This window comes from Aulostomus chinensis, chromosome 16, assembly GCF_037954235.1.
Source record: "Aulostomus chinensis isolate RoL2024-O1b breed Wild chromosome 16, RoL_Achi_v1.0, whole genome shotgun sequence".
Classification (NCBI taxonomy): Eukaryota; Metazoa; Chordata; class Actinopteri; order Syngnathiformes; family Aulostomidae; genus Aulostomus; species Aulostomus chinensis.
The window spans coordinates 19,907,601-19,934,891 of NC_141335.1; the positions used below are offsets into that span (position 1 = coordinate 19,907,601).

Genomic DNA, 27,291 nt, shown 5'->3' on the forward strand with positions numbered 1-27,291 from the left:
TCAACACAGAGGGCAGCCACTCCTGCTTCTGTCTCAGTGGCTTCACTGGTGATGGGAAGAACTGCTCTGGTAAGTATCATACCAATAGCCCCCCCTATATGTTGACTTTCTTGTAGGCTTTCTTTAGCACCATTTAGGGCTGTTTCCCTGATACTGTCCCATTTTGGATGAATTATAGACTTTGATGAATGCCAAGTCCAAAATGGAGGATGCCATCAAGTTTCCGGATGCTCTAACACACCTGGATCTTTCTACTGTGCCTGCCCACCTGGAATGGAGGGCGATGGCTTTGACTGCCAGGATGTAAATGAGTGTGAGCAGAATTCCACCCTGCCACATAACTGCAGTACCCACGCTCTGTGCCTCAACACAAATGGATCCTACATCTGCCAGTGCCAGGATGGTTACCAGGGCGATGGCTTTGTTTGTGAGGATATAGATGAATGTCAGGTGGCCACAACATGTGATAGTAACATGACATGCAGCAACACACTTGGATCCTACAACTGCTCATGTGTCTTGGACCTGGTGTATGACAAGGGCACATGCGTGAGTGAAGACAGCTGCCTGAATACCAGTAATGTCTGCCACCCACTTGCAGAGTGCCACCAACATCAGGGTTCCTTCTATTGCGTGTGCAAAGGTGGTTATCAGGGCAGTGGCACCGAATGTTGGGATGTGGATGAATGTGAGCAGGTTCAAGTCTGCCCTGCCTTCTCCTACTGCCTCAACACCAATGGCTCCTACATCTGTGACTGCTGGGAAGGGTTTCTTGAGAATGAGACACACTGTCAGGATATTGACGAATGTGTAACAGGAAACTTCACCTGCCCCAGCAACAGCAGTTGTACCAATGTGGAGGGGAGCTACAAATGTGTCTGTGATGCAGGATTCTCAGGCAATGGCTCCTTGTGTCTGGACATTGACGAGTGTTCCCTCGGCCTCACCAAGTGTCCTAATTCCTCTAACTGCCTGAACACAGCAGGATCTTTCTTCTGTGAATGCTGGGAAGGTTTCCAAGACAATAGTACTTATTGTGAAGATATCAATGAGTGCCTTGACAACTCTGCGTGCCCTGAGCATAGCACATGCATCAACACCAATGGCAGCTACCTGTGTCTTTGTAAGGCTGGTTTTTCCAGCGTAAATGACCTGTGTGAGGACATCAATGAATGCAGTGAGACTGAGGATCTTTGCACCAATGGGACTTGCATGAATACTGTTGGCTCGTACTCCTGCAAATGCATCAAGGGATTCTGGAGTAATGGCACAAACTGTGTAGACGTGGATGAATGTGCAGTCCCCTTCAACTCTTCAGTGTGTCAGCCCCTGTCAACATGTGTCAACACCCTTGGGTCTTACCACTGCCCTTGTAATGAGGGATTTATTCTCAATGGTACACAGTGTCAGGATGTGGATGAGTGTAATGACCCAGATGACACCTCCTGCCCTGAGCACTCACTCTGTAATAACACAGCAGGATCCTTCTTCTGCCTGTGTTCTCCTGGGTTTACACCCAGCAGCTCTGGCTGTGAGGATATTGATGAATGCAAGGATAACACAACCTGCCGCTTTGACCAAGTGTGCACCAACCTTCCTGGAGCGTACAACTGCTCTTGTCCGCTGGGCTATCACGAGAAATATCAAGAATGTGTTGACATAAATGAATGTGAGGTTTCCCCTTGCCACCCCTCAGCACGATGCTGGAACACCCCTGGCTCCTTTTCATGCCACTGCCCTCTGGGCTTTGCTGGAAATGGCTTCTTATGCAATGATGTGGACGAGTGTGTAGCCCTGACCAAACCATGCCACCCTCTTGCGCACTGCCACAACACCCCTGGATCATTCATGTGTGTGTGTATGCCTGGTTTCATGAGTCTCGGCCCACTGTGTGTGGATATTGATGAGTGCCAACAGGCCAATGGACATTGTCACTCGGCTGCCACATGCTTCAATCGTATAGGGGGTTTTGAATGCTCTTGCAGTCGAGGCTGGAGTGCAACCAAAGACAAAGGTCATGGAAAAGGGGGATGTGTGGATCTGGATGAGTGTATGTCACCTATGACATGTGCTGGGAAAACCTGTACAAATTTACCTGGATCTTATACCTGTTCCTGTCCGAAAAACAGCACGGCTTGCAAAGTGAAGACTCAGAATGGTTGGCTAATGATACTAATCATTCATTGGTATTTGTGTCTGTTACATTCAAGTGTGTCTCATTCTATGCAGTTAGTTTTTCAATTTATTATCTTAATTCTAATACTGATAACTTCTCAGTAACTGTCAAATTTGTCTGGCATTTAAGTGAGAGTTGTTGTCATTTATGGTAATGTTACAAACTGAATGATTTTGTCCCATCTGTGAGTGGGCTAAATCAAATAATATCAGTACTACTACTACTAGTACTACTACTAATAATAATCTAATTACAAAAATCAAGATTTTGACACAGCTGATAGCATCACATAGCCACTCATCTAGTAAAAGGGTTTTCAAACCCGTGGCTCACACCATCCTGATGGTCTTGATGTAATTTTTATGAGTAATCACACTCGTGCAAAATTATATATAAGAAATCCAAGGTGACTTGCAGTGTGAAGTAGGATCATTTGAACAAATTTACACAACGTACCTGTAGTTTGTTCCAAATCATTTGAACATAACCAACTAATGAGTTCCCTTCCTAAACTCCTATAAAACAATACTTCTCAGACAAGCCAGTGCCGCTGTAGGAAAGTACATCCTAAACCAGCAAACAATCTTAACTATATCTGTAATATGTCCAAAATGACTCCTCATGTTATGTTTCAAATAATTCAGTATACCTTGTTAATTCTCATTTCGTGGTCAAAAAGGATGGCAAAAGCTTAGTTTTCACATTCACTTACAGTTCGTCTTTTCCCACTGAGGCACAAGGGGAGGTCTTCTTTGTTGCACCCTTTAGATGTGGATTTCGATGTCACAGATCATCTCCCATGGTTGAAGCAAATGAACTTAATTTGTGGGGACAAAATAAGGTTCATATAATGCAGCTGTCTTTGCGACTGCCGCTGATCAACTGTCTATGCTCCTCAAATAGAGAGCATCATGTACCCCTATGGAGCAGAAGTTGGCGATGAAGAAGTACAGGTTAACATGGAAGATGGAAATTCTCCTTACATCACACCACCAATGGGTTTCACCTTCATGGGAAAGTTGTACAACAGATTGTATGTAAGTTCTCAGTGCATTAATCTTCTACAGTTTTTGAGAGCACACATCTTTGCTGTAAGCCTGAGAAAACTGTTGGAATCTGAACCCAAATTCTGTTATCAAAACATTTTAAGATCATGGATTTATTGGATTTTAGATTTGTTGATTTATTGATCTAAATAAATTTTAAATATTTTAGTGAGAGGCTGAGAGTTTTGGACACTGGAATATGAGTTAGAAAAAATAAAGGTTTGGATATAGTTGACATGTTGTTTAGTTTTGTGGTTAACTTTGTTAGTCTCCAAAGTGTAGAAGGCAGCATAACATCAGAAATTAATATTTTATTAGTAATTTGCAGCATTCAGATACAGTAGCATTAATTCAAATGCTCTTATAATTAACTCAGACTGACCATGGTCAAATTCTTGAGCTACCATCTCAGTTGTGATGTGTCTCCTCTCCGTCTTCTCAGTTCTCTGATAACGGTCTTGTCCAGCTTCAAACGGCTGATGAGAATGAGCAGCACCTGCTTCCAGCTCCTTTATCCAGCGGTTTCCCCGACCACATGAATGTATCTCTGCTGGCGGTGTTCTGGGATGATGCTGACCTCACCCAAGGAGATGGACAGCTGCATTTTCAGGTTGGATGTCATGAGGGGTCAAAGCTGAAGTTTTTTTTTTTGCATAAATCACATTAAAACATTTTTCATCAGAGCCAGACCAGAAGATAGATACCTTTTTCTTCTGTGTCTGCATCTGAGATCTACAGAGACAAGCTGACTCCTAATTAGCTTAGCGCAATGAATTGAAGTGGATGAGTCTTCCCTACTTTGCCTGTAGTTCCTCCTCTGCATATTCTAGTTCAAATAGGTCAGGTTCCATCCATCCATCCATTTTCTTCCGCTTATCCTGGAGACAAAACATATTTCATGACTTTTGACTGAGCTATAGAACACAGCCCATCCACCACCACTCATTGTGCTAAATTGTCAACGGGTCTTTGTGAGTCTCAGCTCCCTAATTAAAAAAAAAAAAAAAAAAAATCTTGTCATATCCAAATATTTGTTGGCTTGAGTTTCATCTTAATTCATGACACTTTTCTGTCTCAAGGAATACCATGAGCTGGATATGTCAGATGTTTACTCTCAGATAGTGTTTAACCGTACAGCTGATGAAGTGACAAAGTTTGAGGAGCAGAGAGGCAAACCTGCCTTTACTCCTTCCTGGATCCTCAAGATCACCTGGGACCGTGTAATGCCTGTTTCTTACCAGTACATCAATCAGTCTGAGGTGAAGAGATTCTTCAGATTATACATATCACTGTAGTATTCTATTATCAAAAAAAAAAGATCCCTCTCAAAGACATCTCAGTAATTTTGAGCTCACTTCCTCTCTGAATTGCAATTTTCTAAGATCGATATCAACAAATGGACAGCTTTTTGGTTGAGGGGTAGTTTTAAATTGTAAGAACCTAAAAATATTTTTACATTTTCGAGCACTGGTATAAGTGAGAAATTCCTTTTCTTTTGTCTTACACTGAAATCCAAAAATGTGCTCCCTAAGCAGTTTGATGACTAGGGGTCCATCTAAATTTAAACTTTGCTGCCACCTTGAGGCTGTTCCACTGAAAGTGCTTAAATGTAGACATGTTTAGTCACCTGTCTTCTAATATTGTTGCTCCTGCGATATGTAATAATATTTACTGATGTCAGTGAACAATAACTAACCTATAAAACATAATTAATCATCCAATGCGTAAAAAATTGACTGAATTGATTAATTTTACAATATTTGGATTTTCCAGACAAACACTTTCCAGTGTATTCTGACCACAGATGGCTTGCGCTCCTTTGCACTCCTGCGTTATGGTGATATGATGTGGGGTCCTGGCCAGAGACAATACCATGATGCTGTCATTGGTTATACAGATGGAAAAACCTCCCACAACGAGCCCACTGTCCCCACAGGAAACCTTTTTGGCCCTGGGGGCAGGTACAGGCCCCAGCAAGTAAGAGGGACCTTGGGGAAGTTAGGGCAGCTGGTTTATGATTTAACTGGATCTACCGGGTCTGATGGGGATCCAGGAATCATGTGCCAGGCCTGGGCCATGACAGAACCAGATCCTGTTGAGTGGGCAGAGGGTCTGCCCTTGTGTCCCTGCACCCGCACCCAGGCTTTGGAGGACCTGTCCTTCTTACAGGATACCACTAATCCAGGTGCAAGGGTGAAGACACTGAGGGGCCAGCAGTGGGGTGGTGCTGGGGGACACATCTTCCTCTCAGTTTTGACCAACAAACATGGCTCAGGGAAGAGGTGTGTGTATGAGCCCGAGGGACCCCTGCTGGCTGGGTACTCCGAACGTTACTTCTTCAGACTCAGCGCAAAAAAGTATATTGGTACGTGATTCAGTTTATTTTGGTCAATCACTAGTAGCCTCTAATATTTTATACTGTATATTTTTAATGTTCTTGATTAAGAGGGATTGACCTCAGCTACAGTTTTTAAAGACAGCATTAGCCTAGCTACTGTCAAGACCCTCTCCCAAGTTCATGAAAAAGTCATGGCTAATATACTGCAAAATTACAATTATTTAAAGAGCTTTGTACTGCACTTATCATCATTTTTTAACATTTTAACATATCATCAACAGCATAAAAAGCTGTTGGTCTCACGTGAGAAACATTTAGATACAGAACCGTCTGTCTAACCACTCGTCCATTACATCAAACCTCCAGATGAAGATCTCCTGCCTTTCCAGTGGTGCTGTATTGAGTCTCCTTTGTGCCACTTATACCTCAATAAGAGGCCTCTGGACCGGTGCAAAGGTTACAGCTGGGCTGGTCCTGACAGCTGCATCCAAACTGAAAAGGCAGCACAAGGTGTAGGTGAGGGACTACAAAAACAGATAAAATCCAGCAACAACTTGCATTTAATCAATGTAAATTCTCTTACTGTTAAAGTTTAACTGGTGAATACAGCCACAGCAGTCATATTAAAATACACTCTTTGTTGCCAAGGTTTTCTTTAGACTGAATATAATAATGCCACATTTTGTCAGTCTTCTGTTTTTTTATTTTTGTTTTTTAAAATGAACAACACCTGGAAAAATGTTCTAGAAAGCCTTTAACGTTCACGTTTCCACCGCAGCGATGGTGTATGGGAGCCTCCACTTTATCACCTTTGATGGGACAGAGTACTCCTTCAAGGCCTTGGGAGAGTTTGTGATAGTGCGTCTGTCTTCTTCTACCGGATCTAATATCTTCACCCTGCAAGGACAGACTGAAAGGCTACACACAAGCACAAAGGGGATCACTGAGGTCCCAGTGGTGGTGCGCATGGCTGCCTTCCACCAGGGCATTGGCAAGGTCAGTGTGTTTTAAAGAGTGTGTGAGGAAGAAGGATAGCATAAAAGTGTGTGTGGCTGATAAAGAGCAGTTTATGTGTTAACATAAAACAGTTGAGTGGAAATGTGCCTTTTCACTTTCTTACCGAGACTTCATAATTTCTTCTTTAATTTCTTATTAAATCTGTCTGTTCACATCAAGAATTTAGAGATTTTTCTGTCAAGAAATAGATCATGTAGTTACACATTGAATCAACAAATAAACAGATTATGGCTTCATATCTGTTTCCAGGGATTAAACTGGTTATGAACTTTGGAGAGAGCAAGCTGTCTTTGTTCCCAGTCTTTATGTTAGGGCTAGCTAAACTAAGCTACATTAAGTTTAGTTTAGTTCAGTTTAGTTTATTCAGTATATTTCAAACTTAAAATAAAAAAGAGAATGAAATGTAAATAAGAACAAACTTAAATACAAAAAAGCTGGCAAATTATCGACAAACATTTTCATTGAAACCTCATCAGTTGAAAAAGGAGTAGACAGAAGTTAGAAACTTTTCTAGTTCTAGTGGCAAAGAGTTCAAACTGAAAATCTAAACCTCCTTCACAGGAAGTACATTTCCAAGTATATAGAGGAAAAGTCTGGAACAAAGGATCCAATCAGGACTGTGATAGTCCCGCAGTCCTTGGGACCACTAATATTTCTACATTTTCATATTTTTTTCCAAACTCCCCGCAGAATCATTAATCAAGCGCTGAATAGCTTCTAACAAATTTCCGCAGCATGCCTTAGGATTGCAAAATCAGTCACTGTTCATTTATAGAAGAAAGATAATACTGTAAATCCTAACTCAACCTTCTATGTCTGGATGTTACTTTCAGATTGAATGGAGATGTGCGGAGAAAGGAGAGGGCCTGCAGGTGTTTGTGGACGACATTGAGGTCCCAGTCACACTCGGTAATACTCCTACCATAAAACTCCTACCTACCTGTATCATGCTTGATGTAAACAGAGGGACTTGCGGCTAATTTTCAGGTGTAATGCACATGGGGGAGAAGGACTTCGCAGTGCGCTGTGTGTCAGTCACTCATTGTGCAGCGGTGTACGCCGGTGGTCTCCATGTGGCGGTGTGGCAGGTTGCAGGTCACCGTCAGCTAGCAGCCATGGTGGAGGTTCCTCAGACCTTTTACAACAGAACTGTGGGTTTAATGGGCTTCTGGAGCTCAAACCGATCTGATGACTTCCTTATGTCCGATGGCAAAATCCTGCCCTTGACTTACCTCAACCCTCCCTCGGAGGACAAGCTGCATTACTTTGGGATGTCCTGTGAGTGGAACACACATAGATACACTTAGCCTTGGACGTTTACAACCCAAATGTGAAGGTTATACTAAACCCCATAGAATCAAATCCATCCATCCATCCATCCATCCATCCATCCATTGTCTTCCGCTTATTCCTACATTAAGGGTCGCGGGGGGGCTGGAGCCTATCCCAGCGTCAACAGGCGAGAGGCGGGGATCACCCTGGACAGGTCGCCAGTCCATCACAGGGCCAACATAGAGAGACAGACAACCATTCACACTCACAGTCATACCTACAATCAATTTAGAGTATCAGTCAGCCTCGTCCCCAATTGCATGTCTTTGGATAGTGGGAAGAAGCTGGAGTACCCGGATAGAACCCACGCAGGCACAGGGAGAACACGCAGACTCCACACAGAAAGATCCTGTGCCTGAGCAGGGACTCAAACCCAGAACCTTCTTGCTGTGAGGCGACAGTGCTAACCACTGCACCACCGTGCAGCCCATAGAGTCAAATAAAGACCATAAATTTATAGTGTTATATAACTAAAAAAATACTCCCATAATAGTACAGCCCAGTCTTGATTTTGTAGGTCATTTGTCACAGCTCTTGTTGCCCTCACATCTACAACCTATGTACGCATTTTTGTATCTAGGGGCAGTTCCAGTACCAGAGAGCCTCTTGTTCTCCCTACCTCCTCTGGCTCCATTGAAACCTGCCTCCTATGAGGAACTGCTGAAGGGTGTCAGTCCTGCTTCGGTGGAGGAGCTGAGGAGAACCTGCAAAGGCAGCATGCAGTGTGTCCATGACACTCTCGCATCCGGCAGCTCTGAACTGGGCCAGTCAACTCTTGATGCCAAGAAACAGTACCAGAGTTTGGTTCTAATCTATGGTAAAATGAAAGAGGTGGTGACACCCGGCATCCATATCACCACTAATCAGAGCTGTGAGTTCATTTGTTCACTGACCTGCAATAATTTCATATGTTCTGTGTGATGTGATAGGTAACATGCCTCCCATAGTCACGGGACCTACAGTGATTCATGGAAAGGTCAACTCTACTGTCAACATTCAGATTATCACCCAGGACCCAAATGGAGACCCAACCACCTATTCACTGCTCTACCCTAGACCACCACAGACTTCCATTGGCATTGGTAAGATTCTCTCTTTGTCACACACATGCACAAACACACTTTTCCCTCTATTCTCAATACCAAAAAACACTCCCTGCCTCCCTTCCTCCCTGCCTCCCTCCCTTCATATTTGTCACAGATGACGCTACTGTTGACATTTGTTCGTGGGATGGCGAGGCTGCAGCTGTAGCCAGCAGTGCAGATGGGACAAGCTTAGTCAGTGGATGGGTCACACTGAGAAAGACACAAACTAGCAGACATAAAAACAGAAATACATGGCTGGGTCTCCTTTGCTAACCCTAGTCCTGAATCCCTGACTGATATAATGACCAACAGATGAATGAGTCCCTGATGTGCAGGCTTTACCAGCACTGTTAGGCCATTCTTGTGCTCTCTGCTTCAGGTGATGGCTACCTGACCTGGATGCCCCTCAGCACCATGCCTGTCCAGCTGACTATTAAGGTCAGTGATGAGCTCAGCAGCTCACTATTCACCCCTACTCTTCGTGTCTGCAACTGCCTCAATGGAGGAACCTGTCAGTATGACATCATCATTGAAAACCATCAGAAGGGAAAGTTCCAGGTAAACTTTTCATATTCCGTCGTTCACAGCTTCATTGGCATTATACTGTATATTTTATAAAATACAGAACTTCAGTTTGAAAACTGGGCAGTTGGTTTGGATGGAGACTCACAAACTTTAATTTATGTATCTTTTTAACTGGCAGCACGGTGGTACAGGGGTTAGCACTGTCGCCTCACAGCAAGAGGGTTCCAGGTTCAAGCCCTGGCTCAGGCACGGGATCTTTCTGTGTAGAGTTTGCATGTTCTCCCTGTGCCTGTGTGGGTTCTCTCTGGTACTCCCGCGTCCTCCCACAGTCCAAAGACATGCAAATGGAGACGAGGCTGATTGATACTCTAAACTGACTGTAGGCGTGGCTGTGAGTGTGAATGGTTGTCTGTCTATGTGACAAGGATAAGCGATAGAAAATGGATGGGTGGATCTCGATAACTTCATTAAACTGGACACATTTTATAATGGCTAACAGTCATGATTAGAGCATGATGAAACCTCATCTGAATTGCTCTCTCTCCCAGGTGGTAGCATGCCTCTGCGCTGAAGGTTTTAGTGGGAAGTTCTGCGGAAAGCCTGCAGATGTGTGCAAAGGGAAGCCCTGTTTCCGAGGAGTGCGATGCCAATCCCAGTCCCAGCCCAGCCAGTTCATCTGTGGAGAATGCCCTAATAATACCGTCCCCAGTGGAAAGCAGGGATATAAATGTTTCGAACACAGTCAGTAGCAAATGAATGATAGTGTTTTGTCAGTGTCACATTATCTGGTTCATACCAAACATTTTACCACATCTAATGTGACGCACCTGAATCTTGTTTTTCTTTGTATCATCCCAGACATGTGCTTGCCTCCTTACACCTTCCCATGCCACAAAGACGCCACCTGCACAAGCACCAAACAGAACTACACCTGCACATGTAAGCCGGGTTTCTCTGGAGATGGATTCAACTGCACAGGTACTGAGTCCTCAATATGAATAATCTCAACTTTTCTTCTGATAATTGAAGTGACACTTTCTGAAACTGTCTGTGCTGTAGATATAGACGAATGTGCTGAGCTCTCAACTTGCCCCAATGCAAAGTTTGAGTGCAAGAACAAAGCCGGCTCTGTCGACTGCTTCTGTAGATACCAGGACACCAAGGACACTGAGGGATGTGGTATGTCATACCTTATTAAGGCTGTTTTTTTATTGTATGTGGCCTTTGTTATTATTTTAGTTTGAGCTATTCTTTTTTTCAGGCGACCATTCACTCCAACCCTTGACAAGGGTAGCAAGAGTGAGGAGAAGCAAAGAAAAAAATAATGAAATAGATAAATAAGTTGTTGGTCTTCTTTTCCATTACTCCCTGTCAGTTCCTTTTCCCCCTTGTCCCGATTCGACAGCTTATTGAAAAATGGGAGCAGTTTCTTTGATAGATTCAGGGCAAAAACCCCATCATATCATTCGAATCAAAATTATTACGTATTGCAGTGAAAATATGCATAACCACTGCCCTCTACTGGTTGAATCCCAGCTGTTAAAGACTGAAGAACCTTGCACCAGGTCACAAAATGCAGCCAGCCTTTGTTACCCTCTTATTAGAGGGAGCCCAACTCTTCTGGAAACCCAACAATCAACCAAAGTAATATGCCAACCTTTTGGGCAATACACTTATATGTGGTCTTCCCTAGAGCCAGACAATGAGATAAAAATGCTGTATGTGCTGTCATGGCGCTAAGCTGACTAGCACTCAGCAAGTCTTTGTGGGTCTCAGCTCCCTTATGAAGCTCAGAGGAGAGAAGGGTATCTACCTCCTTGTCAAAGTCTAGGAACTATTAAGTGTCATGAAATCAAACAGTTAAGTGCCATTACATTGCACATGATCCAGTTACATGGGATCATGTGCAATGTAATGGCACTTTGAAATGACCAAACAAATATTTGACAGTTAGCCTCTCTGTGCTGTTAAAGAGAATGTGTATGTGTGTGTCCAGTGTATCAGAAGTGTATTTTCGTGCATTTCATTGTCTCTGAATATTGTATTTCTCTTCAGGTGACTCTGCCAATCCTCCAGGTAAGAGTTCCCATATGGTTCTTTCTATGGCTTCATTAGTATTCTAATAGCCCATGTCTGCCTCTGGTGTTATCATGGTAAACATGCCCATTTATGGTAATAAAAGGTCATCACACAGCTGTCCCTGCTGTTGTATGTCTGCAGGGTATAATGTATTCAATGTCTCTGTGGGCTGGAGGAAGAGCAAACCTGATGGACTCAAACAGGTGTGTGTGTGTGTGTGTGTGTGTGTGTGTGTGTGTGTGTGTGTGTGTGTGTGTGTGTGTGTGTGTGTGTGTGTGTGTGTGTGTGTGTGTGGATATTGCCTATACAAGCCAACGGGTGACATACCTGTGCTGTTTAATGTTTCTTCCTCAGCTGGTGGACATCCTGTCTATGGGCTTCCAGAACAAGTTCTATAATGCCAGTAAGAAGGATCCAGGTCAGGGCTCAAGTCCACCTCTGGCTGAGTATCGCATCAATGTGTCCAGTGACACACCCCACTGGTACATCAGAGACTACCTGGCAAGAGTTAGCAGCCACTATGACGTCAGTGCAGTAGAAGTTGATGGTAAACTCCTATGACTTTTATCAATCAGCTTTTTTTCCTTTGTGAAGGTCAGTTTTCACTGTCATTGTCAAGTTTAAGAGGTTGGCACTTACCTACTACCAGAGAATAATCCACTATTTTCAAGTGCTAAGCATTGATAGATATTAGTTATGTTAATATGCCTCATTTTTTTTAACTTTCATAAAAGTCTGCTATATTTACAAAAGAATTAATGGAAATGGGAGAAAAAAAATGTAAGCAATAATTGTTAAAGAAGGTGGAGAACAAAACCCTCCTGGATCGGTTTGCGATCCATCTTATGAAAATCTATGTAATTTTTGTGTGAACCTGTTACCATACAGACAAACCAACCAAACCGCTCACATAACCTCTTTGGTGGAGGTAAAAGTCTAATTCTAGTAATTCAATATCCAACTATTATAATTTAATTTAGCACGCTTAGTCTAGTTTATTGACCTTTCTGCAACAGCGCTAAATTACTTTGGTGTTACAGTGAAACATGAAATATTGATCCCACAACCGTAAAATTTAAGACATGAAAAACCTTTCTTTTCCAAAAGAATTCATATGTAAAATGATTCAGGTTTTTCTGGTTGTTTTTTTTTTGAGATCTTATAGTATAAACTGTACTGTTTAAGTGGCGAAAGGCTCGTTCTCTCTCTCTTCCACTGTTGGATGGTCCACACCTACAGATCTGGATGAGTGTGAGTCCAAGGAGGCGGTGTGTGTCCACCCTGCCCTCTGCGCCAACACTTACGGAGGCTACAGGTGCGTTTGCAACGGCACAACTGATGTGGATGAAACCCAGTCCTGCATATTAAGTAAGTATCTGTGCAATCATGTCAGAAATATGACATTCATTAGAATGACATCATGAACCATTTATTAGAGTTTAACCGCTCTGGTCAGACATTTCTTTATTAAAAAAGCGTTAATTACTCAGTGTTTCATTTGACTGGAAACTTGGCAGATCGAGGCAAGATAAATGAAACAAAGCTGGACCTGGTTCTGGGCCTGGGCCTGGGCATTGGAATTCCTCTCCTGCTGCTCCTCCTGGCTGCTCTGGCGTATTTCTGCTGTTGTAAAAAGACAGTGACAGGAGAGTAAGTGACACGAGCTACACATTCTGAGCGGAATTCACATATTAATATTTCACAGCTTAAAAATGTATCATTCATGGGTGTAGCTGGCAGCAATGATATTCATCAGACTGATATTTATGCTGGCAAGGAGTACATCTTGTTATGGCTGCGGTTATTTTGGATGAACAGATTATACAATGGACACTAATGGTGACCCAGTTTTTAACCCATAAGTCACAGAGGCAAGCTTGTCATCAGAAGGTCATTGGTTCAATTCCCTGGACTGGGACGATAAACCTGGGTGGGGAAAATGGAAAGTAGGACTTAACTCTTAGCTACACTAGCAGACCTGCAGTGGCCATCAGATCAGACTGTGGTGGTAGTGGAAAACTTCCAAGTGTGAATGTGATCTGTGCTCTCCTTCTCTGTCAAATTATACCATTGATCATTTAGTGTCACATTTGCAATAAAGGTGCGTTGATAACTGTTATTTAATGCTTTTTAACAATAAGTAATGCTTTATTCAATGTTTACTAATGTGTCAAGTAATCATTAAGATGAGATGCAATGAGATAATCTTTTACTAGTCCCAAGACTGTGAAATTCAGTGTTACAGCAGTAAAGCGGATTATCAAGTTTGCAAAATCCAAAAAATACACAGTAATAAATAGGTAAAAAAGCAGTAAAAAAAAAAGGACAAAATGAATAAAAAGGATACAAAAAGATGGACTATATGAATATATACATTTTCCAAATGGTTTAAAGTGGTTTACTTTTGGTGTTGATATGAAATTTGTGGGTTACAGTAAAGACAAGCTTTCAGAGGTTGGGGTGGAACCCGGGGGTGTGTTACTGAGGGGATACATGATCCCAAGTTTATTGTAAAGTGGGGATCTACAGCCACATACCATCATGGTGCATAAAACTCAATTAATATTAGGTTTGATGCTCCTTCAGGGAGGGTGACGCAGGGTTCACTGCAGCACAGAATATACTAGTGAAGAGAATGTCCATTTCTCCCTCTCTGGCTCTCTCTGGCACACACACAGACACACAGACACACACTCACACACACACACACACACACACACACACACACACACACACACACACTCAATCCTCCCAGCAACTTGATGGGCTGAAGACTCTACTGCAGCCCTGTCTTCTTCCTCGTGTTTAACTTCTTCTAAGTCGGAGGACGGACTGCCCACTCTCTTACTATATTAAACAAAAACACTTCCTACTAACAGCTTTGGTCCCAGTTATGAAACTGCTCTTGGCTAACATTTATTTTCAGAGGGAATATACAGTAAACTGAGTAGTTGCAGGATAATTCAGATTAGAAGTGTTTCCTTACAGGAAAGTGGCAAAACATAAAAAAAAGAATTCCGTGTAATTTCTCCAGTAAATATAAAGAAAAACATCTAATAATAATTGTTCACAACTCTCATTATCAAGCAAGTTCACAGATGTAAATGTGCATAGCAGAAAATCTGTTTGTGACTTTGTGCATCATCATGTGTCCTTGGCCTCAGTGTGTGTGTGCAGATGTGTGACATCTGGGCCAGGTGTTAGAGACACATAATCCCCCTGATGACTGGCCTGCTTTCTCTGCTATCAGTAAACGAGACCCTATGGATATAATGGCCGTGCATGGCGCCAGCATTGTGGGATTATGTTGTTAGATTAGAGTGAATGAGCTAAAGCCAGGGGAAGTGGTTGTTGTCTCGTGGTATGATATCATGATACGTAAGGTCCAGATGTGTGGATGTGGTGGAGCAAGTAAATGTGTCTGATATTCCCTTTAAATTTGAATTTTACGTGCTTAAATTTGCATCGATAAACAAGATTTTAAATTAGGTACTGTAACCCTGACCAGAGAGTCTGAAGAACAAATTGTCACAGAGGTTGAAGAAGTAAAATCATTGTACAGTCAACATGCTTGCAAAGAATTATCTGCGGGAGTGTTGTTTTTCTTTTGGTCTTCTATTCACAGAAGGATTCATGATGCACCAGGTGCCACACTCGGCCCCTCATTATCAGAGAGGATTTACATGTTTGCACAAGCATAACGATATACAGTCACACAACATCTGAACTCCAAATCAGCGCACAGTGAAGCATTCGGGATGTGCGATTCATGTTTTTAATCAGCTTTAGCCCCAGATTTCAGCATCTTTCAACACTCTGAGTATCTAGGCTAGAGCCTGCATGAATATTCATGAGTGGCTGAGTATTCAACAACAACTGCTGCCTGTCCAAACACTGACATACATTGCTTGGAATGATTGTTTGAGGAATTAGAGATAACTCTAGTCAGAGCTGGAGACTCACGGCAAAAGGTACAAAATGTGCAGACACAATAAGTGACTCCTGGAGTGATTGAGATATATAGTTAACAAACATGTCACCTCCTCACATGCTGCTACAGCATCACTCCTTGACATGTTTACACTACCATGACAGACTGAGTGCAGTACCTGCTGTGTTCTGCTTAGGTTGTTCATTTTTATTCTGCATTGTGACTGGCTTGTTTGTTTTCTTCCAGTCTGCCTCACCTGATACCAGACCACATCCAGGAGCAGTATAACCCACCACCCTTCAACTACTCCGACCCCGCCCTGCACTACATCACACACTGCAGCCCGCGGATCATAGACAACGTCACGCCACGCCAACGCCTCAGATAGCATATGTTGAGGTTACACATTCATGCATGTGCAAAACCACACAGCACACACACACACACACAAAACACAGAATTGCTTTTACAAACCCAGTGCAAGCACTTTTGGACAAGTTTGAAGATGTTTTATAAAGACAAGGGGAATGACTCTTATTTATATTGTAAGAATCAAGTAATTAAACCTGAGAGAATTTTAAAGTGTTTTTTCTTCTGAGCTGAGCAATGGACCTGCCAAGATTGATGCGAAAGTTTTATCACGTGGACAGCTGTTTACAGTCGGAGTCTGACCCAGCAGAACTAGACGATCTCTTGGCTGGAGATGTGTGCAGTAAACCACTGCAGGGGTCTCCAGTTTCCAGCAGATACTAAACCAACTCCTACCAGAATACCCAGTGTCACTTTGAGTTCTAATATAAGGTGAGGTTTAGGTGTTACTGCTTTGCATACAGTGAAATACAATCTATCATGTATGTCATTTTAAATCTATTTTGGAACTGCAGTCTTCTTCATTTTATCTGTCCTTGTTAAAGTTGGACTGCAAGTACAAGATGTGTAAATATACTGTAAATCAATAAAAACTTTGACTTTGTAGCAACAAGATGCAGCAGAATTTCTCCTCAGATAACAAACATACCTGAGAAGAGACAAGATTATTACATTTTTTTTTTTATATGCAGAGTGCTTTCAACTGTCAGATAAATGAAATGGAGCACAGGGCAGAATTTTTCCATTTTAAATATAAAGGGGAAAAAGTGTAAAATAGCAAGTACCTGTAAGTATATGGACCTCAAAATTGACATAAATATAATACTCAGGTACATTAATTCACAACTTTAATCATGCAAAGAATCTAAGATGATCATATGTTGAAAACTTTGCACCACTAGCTCAAATTTAAGGTCCTGTAGTTTTCTCCTTCAGCCACCAGGTGTCACAACTGAGAGTTCTCACCGGGCGGATTAGTCGCATTTGTTTACGAGTGGAGTTTAAGCACAAACGCAACACACACACACACACACACACAAATATATAAATATAAATATATATATATATATATATATAAAGAAAAGCACATGCCCACACAAGCATACACACACACACTCACATATAAAGAAAAGCACATGCACACACAAGCACACACACACACACACACACACACACACACACACACACACACACACACACACAGACAATGAGACACCTGCTCTGCAGCCTTCATCTGGATGGGGCCTCAGCATGCGGTGGAGCCACTGCCTCCTGCAGAGGGAGATCTGAGAGGCAGCCTCACAGGTCCCTGCCACTGCAGAGACAGACCTGGCCTACACTACAGCCAGGGTCAAGGACAGGCCGCTGCTTAACAATCTGCCCCTGTCGCTTACTTATTTGTGATTACGCATTAAAATACATTCTAAACTACTCCAGCACAAGCTAAGCAGTGCCTCTCGGTTTTCTTTTGGTTTCAATATCTACAGGATAAATAGGGAGAGTAAACGGAGATTAAACCACATGCGCAACATACAGAGAGAAAACTTCTGGAAGGAATAAAAATCCATAGGAACAAGAGTCCCTGACACATGCAACAGACAAAGACACATCTAATAGAAGAAAACGGCTCCTGAGGATGAAATCATCTTTGTAGTGCCACACTTCTGGAAGCTTCCTAGTAGCAGTGTTTCATGTGCTGCTGAAGGCTGCAGTGTCTGAACTCCAGCTCCACTATGACTGCAGCAGACAAGCTGGAGGCAAGCCAGTGAGGGAACGAGGGAACAGGAGACAGGGACAGATAGAGAACAAGAGATATGACAAGGAGTGGAAATGAAAAGTGAGGTAGTGAAGATCAACTGCAGGGATTTTATTTGACAGCCTGTAAGTGGTTTTGTCCCTCGGATCACCTCAAATAAAACAAGTGCAGGTTCTGAGATGGTTGATGATCTTGTGTCAGGCCAGACAAACACTACATGTTGGGGGGGATAGAAACTAAGTGCATGCTTTACACTATATCCATTTCATCATAACATGATTGAAATAGGAGGGAATAGCAGGCTCCACCAAATCCTCTTATCCGATTTGAGGCCATTAATCATTTTTGCCTCATGATGTAATTTTGTAAAACAAGTCATTTCTCAGTAACAGGTAGCTAGGCCAGCATGCCGATGAGATTGGCTCATATGCGGCTAGCCTGGTGTTGGACTTTACATGGCTATTACCCTTACTGCACGACTGTAAAACCATACTCATTTACTGGGAGTGGTTTGTGGTCAGCTGTTAACTGCATCTACTGACAGAACCAGAACTTAAGCTGGTGTTTGCTGGGAAACATTATGGGTGCTCCTAAGAATCCAGACAAGACCCAGCTGAAATGACCTTAAGATTACAAAAAAAAAAAAAAAATACATGCAAACATGGAGACACTCCCTTGATGTCATATTTACCATCATTAACAAACACATGCACATGCATACAGGCATAGTCTCAGATATGGTTTCAAACACATGCAGGACACACAAACACACACACACACACACGTAAAGGTCTTTCACTAATAGTGGTTTCACATCTAAACCATTCTCTACCATGAAAGCCGATCTGCTCCCTTGGCAAGGAACCAGCAGGTGCATTACAAAGCCTCATTCATTAATGATGGCGTCCACGTCTTTTAGTTACACAGGTAAACAGCTTCTCATATTGGCGGCTGGACCTCATACGCCACTTAAAAATTAACCTTCTCTTTAGAACATGATTGTGCAATATCACCACCCTGCACAGTAATACAACATAATCTCACATGGTGCCCCCCAACGCATGCGTGCACACACACACACACACACACACACACACACACACACACACACACACACACACACACACACACACACACACACACACACACACACACACACACACACACTCCCCAGACATTAAAGTGACTCACATGGAGGTGTTTGCTGCAAAAGGGAACAATGCTAACTGCTATCAGCGGGGGTGATGTTACAGGCCATTGGAAGGTGACATGAATGAAGATGGAGGGGTGACTTCAGCCTTGCCTGTGCTGAAGGGGAGTGACCTTTGACCCCCGTGGTGTGGAAATGAAAGATGCTGTTTTATAAAAATGTTCTGGGTCAGGCTTGGTCTGATAAGGATTCATGATGCAAGGAAGTTACATATTCACAGAGCTGATAAAAAGGGGAAACATAAAAGGAGTTGCACACTGATTATTGAAAAAAAAAAACCAAAACATACGAGTTAAAAGAACCGCTAACATTTATGACGCAGAAACAAAACCAGTCCTCAATCCTTTGGATGAGTTTTCCTCAGCTTACATCTTGGAGATTGGTTTCAGGTTTTATAGACCATTAAGTCATGTCTCCTGGGTTCCAATATGACCTTTCCATATTAACCCCCAGCCTACAATCACCTTTGACCTGCAGCAGGTCCTCTGAGACCTGGGAATTGTTGAAGGGCATGTCATCTACGCAAGCAAACAGCTGATTCTGCATATTGGATGAAGTGAGCCTACAGAAATTGAGCAGGAGGACAAAGAAGACAACCTCCTTGATTTTGAAATATTTATGATCCAACACTAAACCATTGTCTCTCAACAACAGCTTTATTGGAGCAGTTGACCTTTAATGTTGCCTAGTAACATCTAAAATACATTATGGCATTGCCTGGGGACATAAATACCCACTTATACGTATTAAGTTCTAAATTCACGTTAAAATGTTTACCAGGTTTCGTTTGTGAGGCACGTGGTGGGTTCATACAGTTATTCACACATGCTCCAGCTTATCTGCTTCTTGTGACTGATTTAGGCCTTTGTGCCGTCACCTTTGCCATTACATAATCTGCAGAATGACAAAAACCCTGTAGCAGAAAAACAGATTTAAATAAAAAAGAATCCAATTTGCTCCAGATTAGGCAGGTTGGAAATAGCCAGGTTGATGGTGAGGCTGCTCAGCTGATCATATGCAACATCACCTTTACAAACAGACAGATGGATTCAGGAAATGCTTTGGATCCTTAGGTTTTGTATTCTCTCAGATACTGAGCTTTTTGCAATCATCTCTTCTTACAGTGTAATATCTGTGTGATGTTAGTAGAATGTCAGAGAAATGGAGAAGTATTTGGTGACACACTCATTCTAACTCATTCTCTGAGTCAAATGGTTCTCCTTACACATCTGTGTCCCTACCTGCACCTCCTCCTCCGCAATTCCCCTAAGACTGGGCCAGAGACAGGTGGTCACTGAGAGGCGAGAGAGCAGTCAGGCACATGCAAGCATGCTATCAGATACTCCCAATCCCAACAGCAGCATAATTAGACCTGAGAACCCACTGTCACATATATAGCATGTGTCACAAATTAGGCCTACAAACTATTACACCCTGGCAGTCTTCTGTGATGAAGACTTGGGAGTAACTTTTCCCACAAAAAAACCCTCTGTCACTGTCTGTAGTAACCTTGTAAACAATTTAAGAAAGTAGTAGTATCAATATATCAGAGAGTTTAAAGTAATAACTAATAACTGCAGCAACAGGACACAAGACAAACTATAGAGTCCAAACTGGGTCAGTAGTATCCCATTTACAAATGATAAACTATACTTCTTGAGGCTAATCTCTAATCAAAACAGTCTCATTGGGTCCCGCATAGATGATGTCCATATGTATATACACTTTGCAACGCGCTTGTCTGATATGCCTGTGCGTATGTGTGTGTGTGCGTGCGTGCGTGCGTCTGACTGGGATTTCTATGGATAAGATGCAGCGGCAGCGCAGACCATGGGAGTGACGCATTGCAGGTACAAACACACCAATCAGAGAGCGCGATTTCTTTCAGCTACGTCTTGCGCCCCATCACGGAGTAGCAGAAAGTATTCATACGCAGTAATTTAGATCGCAAGCGATACACTTTTAATTTCTCCTATCATTGCTTAAACGTTCCCAACAGTAAGGGAGCGATATAGAAATTGATTCCTGATTTTCTCGACTAGTACAAAAAATATATAAATGTGTTTTGATAAATTTAGCAACTGAGGAACATGGAAGTTGGCGGAGTGATACTTAAAAGAGGAGGAGTTTAGGATAGCGGTTAAAGGCGAGTCCAGTTGCCTCTTCCTCACTGTGTTCATAGATATTGTCAGTGCAGTGAGCTGGCAAGGCGCTTTACGGATTTTGTCGTGAACCACCAGCTGCATCTATAACGAAATGGTAAGGAAAACAACCTTCTCGTTTCCTGTCTAAAACCATTTTAATTTTAGTTCGCCTCTTTCTTTCGAAATTTTCGACATGAATGTTTTGAAAATCTTGAGTCCTCAGTGGCTGAAGCAACCATTGCGGTGTGTTGTATGTACCGCAGTGTTGGCCCATTAAATGTTAGCTTCCTACTATCTAGGTGTTGCTAGTTTGTTTTAAAAGCTAACTGTAGTCTTTGTCAATTTGTGTAACGTGTTCTCGCGTTTGCGGCATTTGGAACATAGTTAGGGTTCGGTTCCCCTTTAATGTTTTTAAATTATTAAACAGAATTTACGCTGATGATTATTCGCGTTACATGTGTTCTGTATGTCCGCTTACTAACTCATTGATATGACCATTGGCTAACCACTATGTTGCTTGTGACTCATTTTGTCAGTTCAATGCAACATTTTTCTATAACGTGAACCATGAGCCGGCTTGCTATATTTTAGCAACGTTCGCTAACAGTTACCGCCAATTGCGAGTCATTCAAAATGGTGATAGACATATTGGAGCGCGAAATAGGTGGGAGCTAACCTCTCTTTCCCCTAAGCATCATTAGATGCGATAATCGCGATTGTTTTATCTTATGTAGCTCCTGTCGCAGCCATGGTACAATTGACTGGATATGGTCTGGAGATGTGTTTGCAGATTTTAATTAACCTCACAAATAAGGGCGCAGATTATCTATGAGGAGACTGTTCTAGAAAACTTGTCTAGCTTTGGCAAGTTTTTAATTGCCTCCTCTTACTTTTTTTTCAGGCTGATCAACTTACAGAAGAGCAGATTGCTGGTAAGACATCGCTGCATTGATCTTCCTTATTCTTCATATCCTGCAGAAGTGGCCTGCATTAAGGATCCATGCAGTGGATTTACACCTTAGCCTTTTAAGGCATTCCATAGGGCAGCCTACTGGTCATAAAAGTGGAATGAATGAAACTGCTGTTGCTTACTGGCTCAGGAGCACACAAGGTCTCCCTCATGGAAAATGGAGCATTTTCATGGTTGCCACATAATAGTGACGTAATCTGGAAGGTCTGTGTATTCCAGTGAGGCGCTCTGCCATATGTGGCCTTTGCCTAGGGTGTGTTTTCGTCAGATGGACTGCTTAGAGTAGAATTTCTGCTGAAATTAGGACCTAGTAGACTGATCTCAGATATGTCTTGGATAATGTGTGAGGTCATACAGGTGGAGTGTCCCTCTGGGCAGATACCTGCTGTAATATCTGTCTTAAACATGCGAGTTGCAGTATTTCACTGTTATCTCTCCCAAAGCTGCTTCCTTTTTCATGACTGTTTTGATCTCAGGTTTCACAGTACCCTGACAATTGTATTGTTCTGCTGTATTTCATGGCTTCAGCTTGGCAGGTGTTCTGCTGATGTGAGTCAGATTTTAGATTGTATCAGAGTGCTTGAACAGCATAAAGAAACTGAACACCAAGTGTGGGCAAATGCTCTGATGTCTGCTTATACTGACCAGTGTCAGAGGAATGGGGTTCCACTGGTATTTCTTGCTATTTATCAGACAGGGAGCCTTAGCACATAAAATGGGTGTCACCCTGTGTATTTGACCCTGACAACAGCAGGGCAAGTTGCAGTTTTATGACGCTGACAAGCTGCTGCATGACACTACAAATTTCCCATTGGCCTCATCACACTTGATGAGTGTGTCATCATTCCTCATCTCCCATAGCTCTACCAAACCACAGGCTGTCATTCGCTCCTGACTGTCCTTTGGCTTGGTCTCATGGTCCTGTCCTTATTTACAGAAACAACTGCAGTTGGAACTCAAAACAGAAGGCCTCATCAATACACTGTAGCTAGTTTATAATTGCAACATGAATGATGTCATAGCCGTCTGGGTCACGAGATACTCAGGATTTTCCTCTGTGGGATTGGAAGTGTAGGAGGGAAAGTTTATGCAGTGTCTGCTTAAAGCTTAATGTGAATTTTAAATTCTATTTTCTGAGCCACTTGCAGTGTTTTACACCTGCATGACCATCTTATCAGGCTTTAGCTGTGCCATCTTGAACTTCCTGAAGAATTCCATACATTTCTTCTCACTACCAGAATTCAAAGAGGCGTTCTCGCTCTTTGACAAGGATGGAGACGGCACCATCACCACCAAAGAGCTGGGTACAGTCATGCGCTCTCTGGGCCAGAACCCCACAGAGGCGGAGCTGCAGGACATGATCAACGAAGTGGATGCTGATGGTGAGAAGTCAACCGGCTTCAAAAACTGACAACCACAAAATCTGTAAATGTACAAGGTGGAAATCCCTCACGCATGTGTTTTGGTCTCCAGGAAATGGAACGATAGACTTCCCTGAGTTCTTGACCATGATGGCAAGAAAGATGAAGGACACAGACAGTGAGGAAGAGATCAGAGAAGCATTCCGTGTCTTTGATAAGGTAATTGCTTTCTGTCCCCCATGAATACAGCAATCATAAAATGTGCTTACTCACTGGTCTGATCTTCAGGATGGCAACGGATACATCAGTGCTGCTGAGCTGCGCCATGTGATGACAAACCTTGGAGAGAAGTTGACTGATGAAGAAGTGGACGAGATGATCAGAGAAGCAGACATTGATGGAGATGGACAGGTCAACTATGAAGGTGGGTAGATGTAATTAGAAATGTTTAATGGAATTACTCACTTCGCTTGTTAAATACTTGCATTCCTTTTCTCTACTTTGTTCTGCAGAGTTCGTACAAATGATGACGGCGAAGTGAAGGCCTTGTACAGATTTCGTATATAAATAATTTGCCTTTTTCTTTGTGTAATTTATCTGTAAAATCTTAATAGCCCCCTTCGTCCCTGCCCCTTCTGCTGTCCAAAGGAACTGCATGTAAACTGCATAGGCTCTTGTCCCCATGTCCCTTTCTTTTGCTGTCATGGTGTTTTTTGGAGTGACGAATGGTCATACAACCAGATGCCTGTGGAGGCCCCTGGGAGCCGGAGAACTTCGAATCTTCCCGTCTTGTGCTCGGGGCCCCTCCACGCATGGCGACATTGGAAACCTGTCAGCTGGTTGTCACTTGGCAACACTGTTGGCATGGAAACAATGTAGAGGAGTATAAACTCTGCATGGACTACGGACAAAGTATATATGGAAAATCTCAGCATTGCACTACTGCAAAAAAAATGACACGGGTGTATCTCCTAGGTACTCGTACAAACTCTTTTTGTATCTGCTGTTCTATATACCAGAAAACGACTAATCTTACCATGCTTTTTAATGTTTTACTCACTACTTTTACTTTTTCTTTTTTTAAATGGCCTCTGGTCATGCCTCAAATAATCCATTCCAAGTTGTATATTTTTGTTTTCCAATAAAATTTACAATCTACCCGGATTTGAAAATTGTCTTGTTTTCTCAGTTATAATGGATCCTTGAGTTTGTATACCCTGTAATAATTCCCATTTTTGTATTGAGGAAAGGATGCTCCATTTTGATAGGAACCTTTTTTTTTTTTTTCTCTCTCTTGCTTCGAATACAATGTTTACCACAAGTTTCCCCTGTTAATTCCCAAAAGCACTGAGGAGCATCAGCCAATGCCTCTTAATGTTAAGATAAGCTCAGATCAAATCTGTATTGTCATTAAAATAAAAGCACTGAGTGGGATCAAAGGCTTCTATTTTTGAAGTGCATGCTATGGTACTCAATGTTATATTAGCCTGTTGTGGTCCCCTTGCTGACTACAGGCCACATGTTTGCTCCTGTTGGCACATGTAGATGCTGACTGCCTCATGTCTTAACTTGGCATTTGCCCCCACTCACAAGGTGCAGATGATGGAGCGTACATCAGAAATCATGGTGTAAATAGAGGTGTACCAGTTTTATTTTATTTCTGAGTTTGTTACAGTAGCTTGCAGAGATACTAAGTTTGTTATTTTGATGAATGACAAAATAAAGCTCTATTGTGGACCTCTGCTCTGGCTCCTGTGAATTCTCTGCATGTATGAGGTCAGATTAATTTCATGTACTTCAATACTGCTGATCTTAAGAAATGCTCTTAGTTTTGTTTCACTGTCTTTGGGGAATAGGAAGTCAGTCGTTACAGGCTTGGTCAGTCATGCACATTCAGTTGTCCCTGTGGATGCATATGGAAACATATAGAGCATTACAAAATTGTAAAGTGACAAGATGTGATGTAACTACATAATTGAATATTTGGTGATGAATACATCTATCTCCCCAGTGGATTTCATTTTTTTTAGAGTGCGAAGAAGCAAATTCCACAGATGGTGAGCAAAAAAGATCCCCGCTACATTGTCCATGGGCCAGACCAGATTTGGGTATCACTAAACATGCAATAATCTGGTAACATTTTATTGTTCTTGAAAAGGGTACATCTCTGTAGATGATACTCATAGTGATATAGTAGTTTCCCTTGATGAAGTTATCTGTACATTAGCTTCATCAATTCCTGCAATAAACTGCATTCTAGCCACTGATCTGTATCCTAACTCACAGAGCAGCTCAACTAAGAGGCAACATCCCTCATCGATCTTATGACCTCAATGAAGGGATCATACCATCAGTATTTTGTCACAGGAAATGCTGTGGCATTTTTACCATGAGGAAACTTCTGTTGCTGTTCTGAAAGAGCACAATGAAATCCTCCAGACAAGGACATTGTCTGGTGTATCATCCAAACTGATGTTTGCAACTCCTGTGGCCCTGCTGAGGGGTCTGTCATCAGGTGCAGAAAAAAAGACAGCGCTGAAATGAACCTGGATGAAGCAGGATCCCATTATGAAATAACATAAAGAATGTCACTCCTTAAAGGGATAGTTCACCCAAAAATGAAATTTCAGTTATCATTGACTCACCATAATGCTGATGGAAGGTTGGGTTAAGTTTTAATAGTCCATGAAACACTGTTGGCTTTCAGAGGAAATGGCATTGCAGTAACTTCCCAAACAATTGAAAGGAATGGTATACAAAAACATACATGAGATACCATGAAATTCCTCCATGCTGCTCATCTGAAATAATTCAAAAGCCCTGAAGCCTAAAACTGCTAAGTAATTTTGAAAAACATCAGTGACACCATGATTTTGGCTGAGAGCTCCAGGCTAGCAGGGCGGCTAAAACCTTTCTTACTGATGGGGTAACATATCTTGCGTAATGATTTTAATGTTTATAACTCTGTAGTGAACTAAGATACCAAAATGGAATGTATGCAAAATACACGCTTTAGACTTTGTTTGTGCAGTTGACATACACTTTATGACTATATGACGTACTAATCAAAAGATCTTCAGATTGAGATTTGATCGTCTCATGTTCACAGTGATAAATACTGAGATTTGCATGGAAATTATCGTATGTTCAGTGTACACGCATTTCCTGTCCTACGATAGTTTGATAAATGAGAGCCATTGTGTTGCCCTTTGCTGTTAGGTCCCTTATTGGAAACACAGACCTGACACAGATACTGAACAGACTTGGCCAGGTAGAAGAAATTAACATAGCCATTTACCTGCAGAAGCAAACAGCAAGTGACTACTACCCCACTACCACAAATCTCTTAGCGTGGTCTGTTCACACCACTCCTGTGGGGCACGGCATTGTTGTTCAAATAAAGCCTATTGCTGATCATCCTGCGGAGATCAAAGCTTAACCCAACATCCCAAAAATAAGGAAGAAAAGCTTCGGAGCAGTAGAGATGGTACTTCCATTTATATTGCACCACAGTGCGCCAATCCTCCAATTGTGTGGATGGTTGATACTGAAGAATACTCAAGAACGTCATCCTTAAAGTGGGGGTCTTACATACCACGTGCACCTCCATGAAAACAAATGGAAAAGAGACCATTGTGTCGAAGCAGAAGAGATAGCTGATGGCTCATCTCAGGCATTACAGTAAGGCTCCACATACTGCTCTATGAGGCTTTCTTAAGACAAGCACTAAGGTTTCTATCCATGTTTAGAATTGAAACATCAGGAAGACCTTATTCAATCAGGAGCTACTCAGTGAAGAAGCCTCACATTCAAGAAAGATTTGTGTCAGCACATTCTGACATTATTCAATGAGTTCCTCATTTATCTTTGAGAAGACATTGTCACCTATTTGTCTAATATGGACATGGTTGTGATTCTATGTTTTATTTGAATTTTAAGCAACTATTCCATG

General features: G+C 42.2%; 2 protein-coding genes across 2 annotated transcripts; both read left to right on the forward strand.

Annotated features, from left to right (window-relative positions):
• The first annotated feature begins 3,076 nt into the window (after positions 1-3,076).
• On the forward strand, positions 3,077-16,358 carry LOC147247751 (mucin-4). Its single transcript, XM_086181241.1, has 20 exons — positions 3,077-3,213; positions 3,665-3,832; positions 4,302-4,481; positions 4,996-5,587; positions 5,927-6,076; positions 6,339-6,556; positions 7,411-7,486; positions 7,565-7,855; positions 8,490-8,726; positions 8,839-8,991; positions 9,374-9,552; positions 10,068-10,260; positions 10,378-10,497; positions 10,579-10,698; positions 11,575-11,595; positions 11,740-11,801; positions 11,953-12,145; positions 12,838-12,966; positions 13,116-13,248; positions 15,776-16,358. Exons 1-20 carry the CDS (start codon positions 3,088-3,090, stop codon positions 15,915-15,917), a joined length of 3,483 nt encoding a protein of 1,160 aa, XP_086037367.1. The 5' UTR covers positions 3,077-3,087; the 3' UTR covers positions 15,918-16,358.
• A 4,639-nt stretch (positions 16,359-20,997) lies between these two features.
• LOC147247752 (calmodulin-1) lies at positions 20,998-25,081 on the forward strand. The gene is made up of 6 exons (XM_086181242.1): positions 20,998-21,123; positions 21,910-21,940; positions 23,217-23,360; positions 23,452-23,558; positions 23,628-23,763; positions 23,852-25,081. The coding sequence occupies exons 1-6, from the start codon at positions 21,121-21,123 to the stop codon at positions 23,878-23,880; spliced, it is 450 nt and encodes a 149-aa protein (XP_086037368.1). The 5' UTR covers positions 20,998-21,120; the 3' UTR covers positions 23,881-25,081.
• Positions 25,082-27,291: the final 2,210 nt, after the last annotated feature.

What these genes read in the sequence shown, in the direction of transcription:
- LOC147247751 (XM_086181241.1), top strand. Translation starts at nt 3,088, where the DNA reads ATGTACCCCTATGGAGCAGAAGTTGGCGATGAAGAAGTACAGGTTAAC. An exon ending in ATCAGAAGGGAAAGTTCCAG is followed by an intron (nt 9,553 to 10,067) that starts GTAAACTTTTCA and finishes TCTCTCTCCCAG; the next exon opens with GTGGTAGCATGCCTCTGCGC. An exon ending in AAAAAGACAGTGACAGGAGA is followed by an intron (nt 13,249 to 15,775) that starts GTAAGTGACACG and finishes GTTTTCTTCCAG; the next exon opens with TCTGCCTCACCTGATACCAG.
- LOC147247752 (XM_086181242.1), top strand. An exon ending in TACAGAAGAGCAGATTGCTG is followed by an intron (nt 21,941 to 23,216) that starts GTAAGACATCGC and finishes TCTCACTACCAG; the next exon opens with AATTCAAAGAGGCGTTCTCG. An exon ending in TGGACAGGTCAACTATGAAG is followed by an intron (nt 23,764 to 23,851) that starts GTGGGTAGATGT and finishes TTTGTTCTGCAG; the next exon opens with AGTTCGTACAAATGATGACG.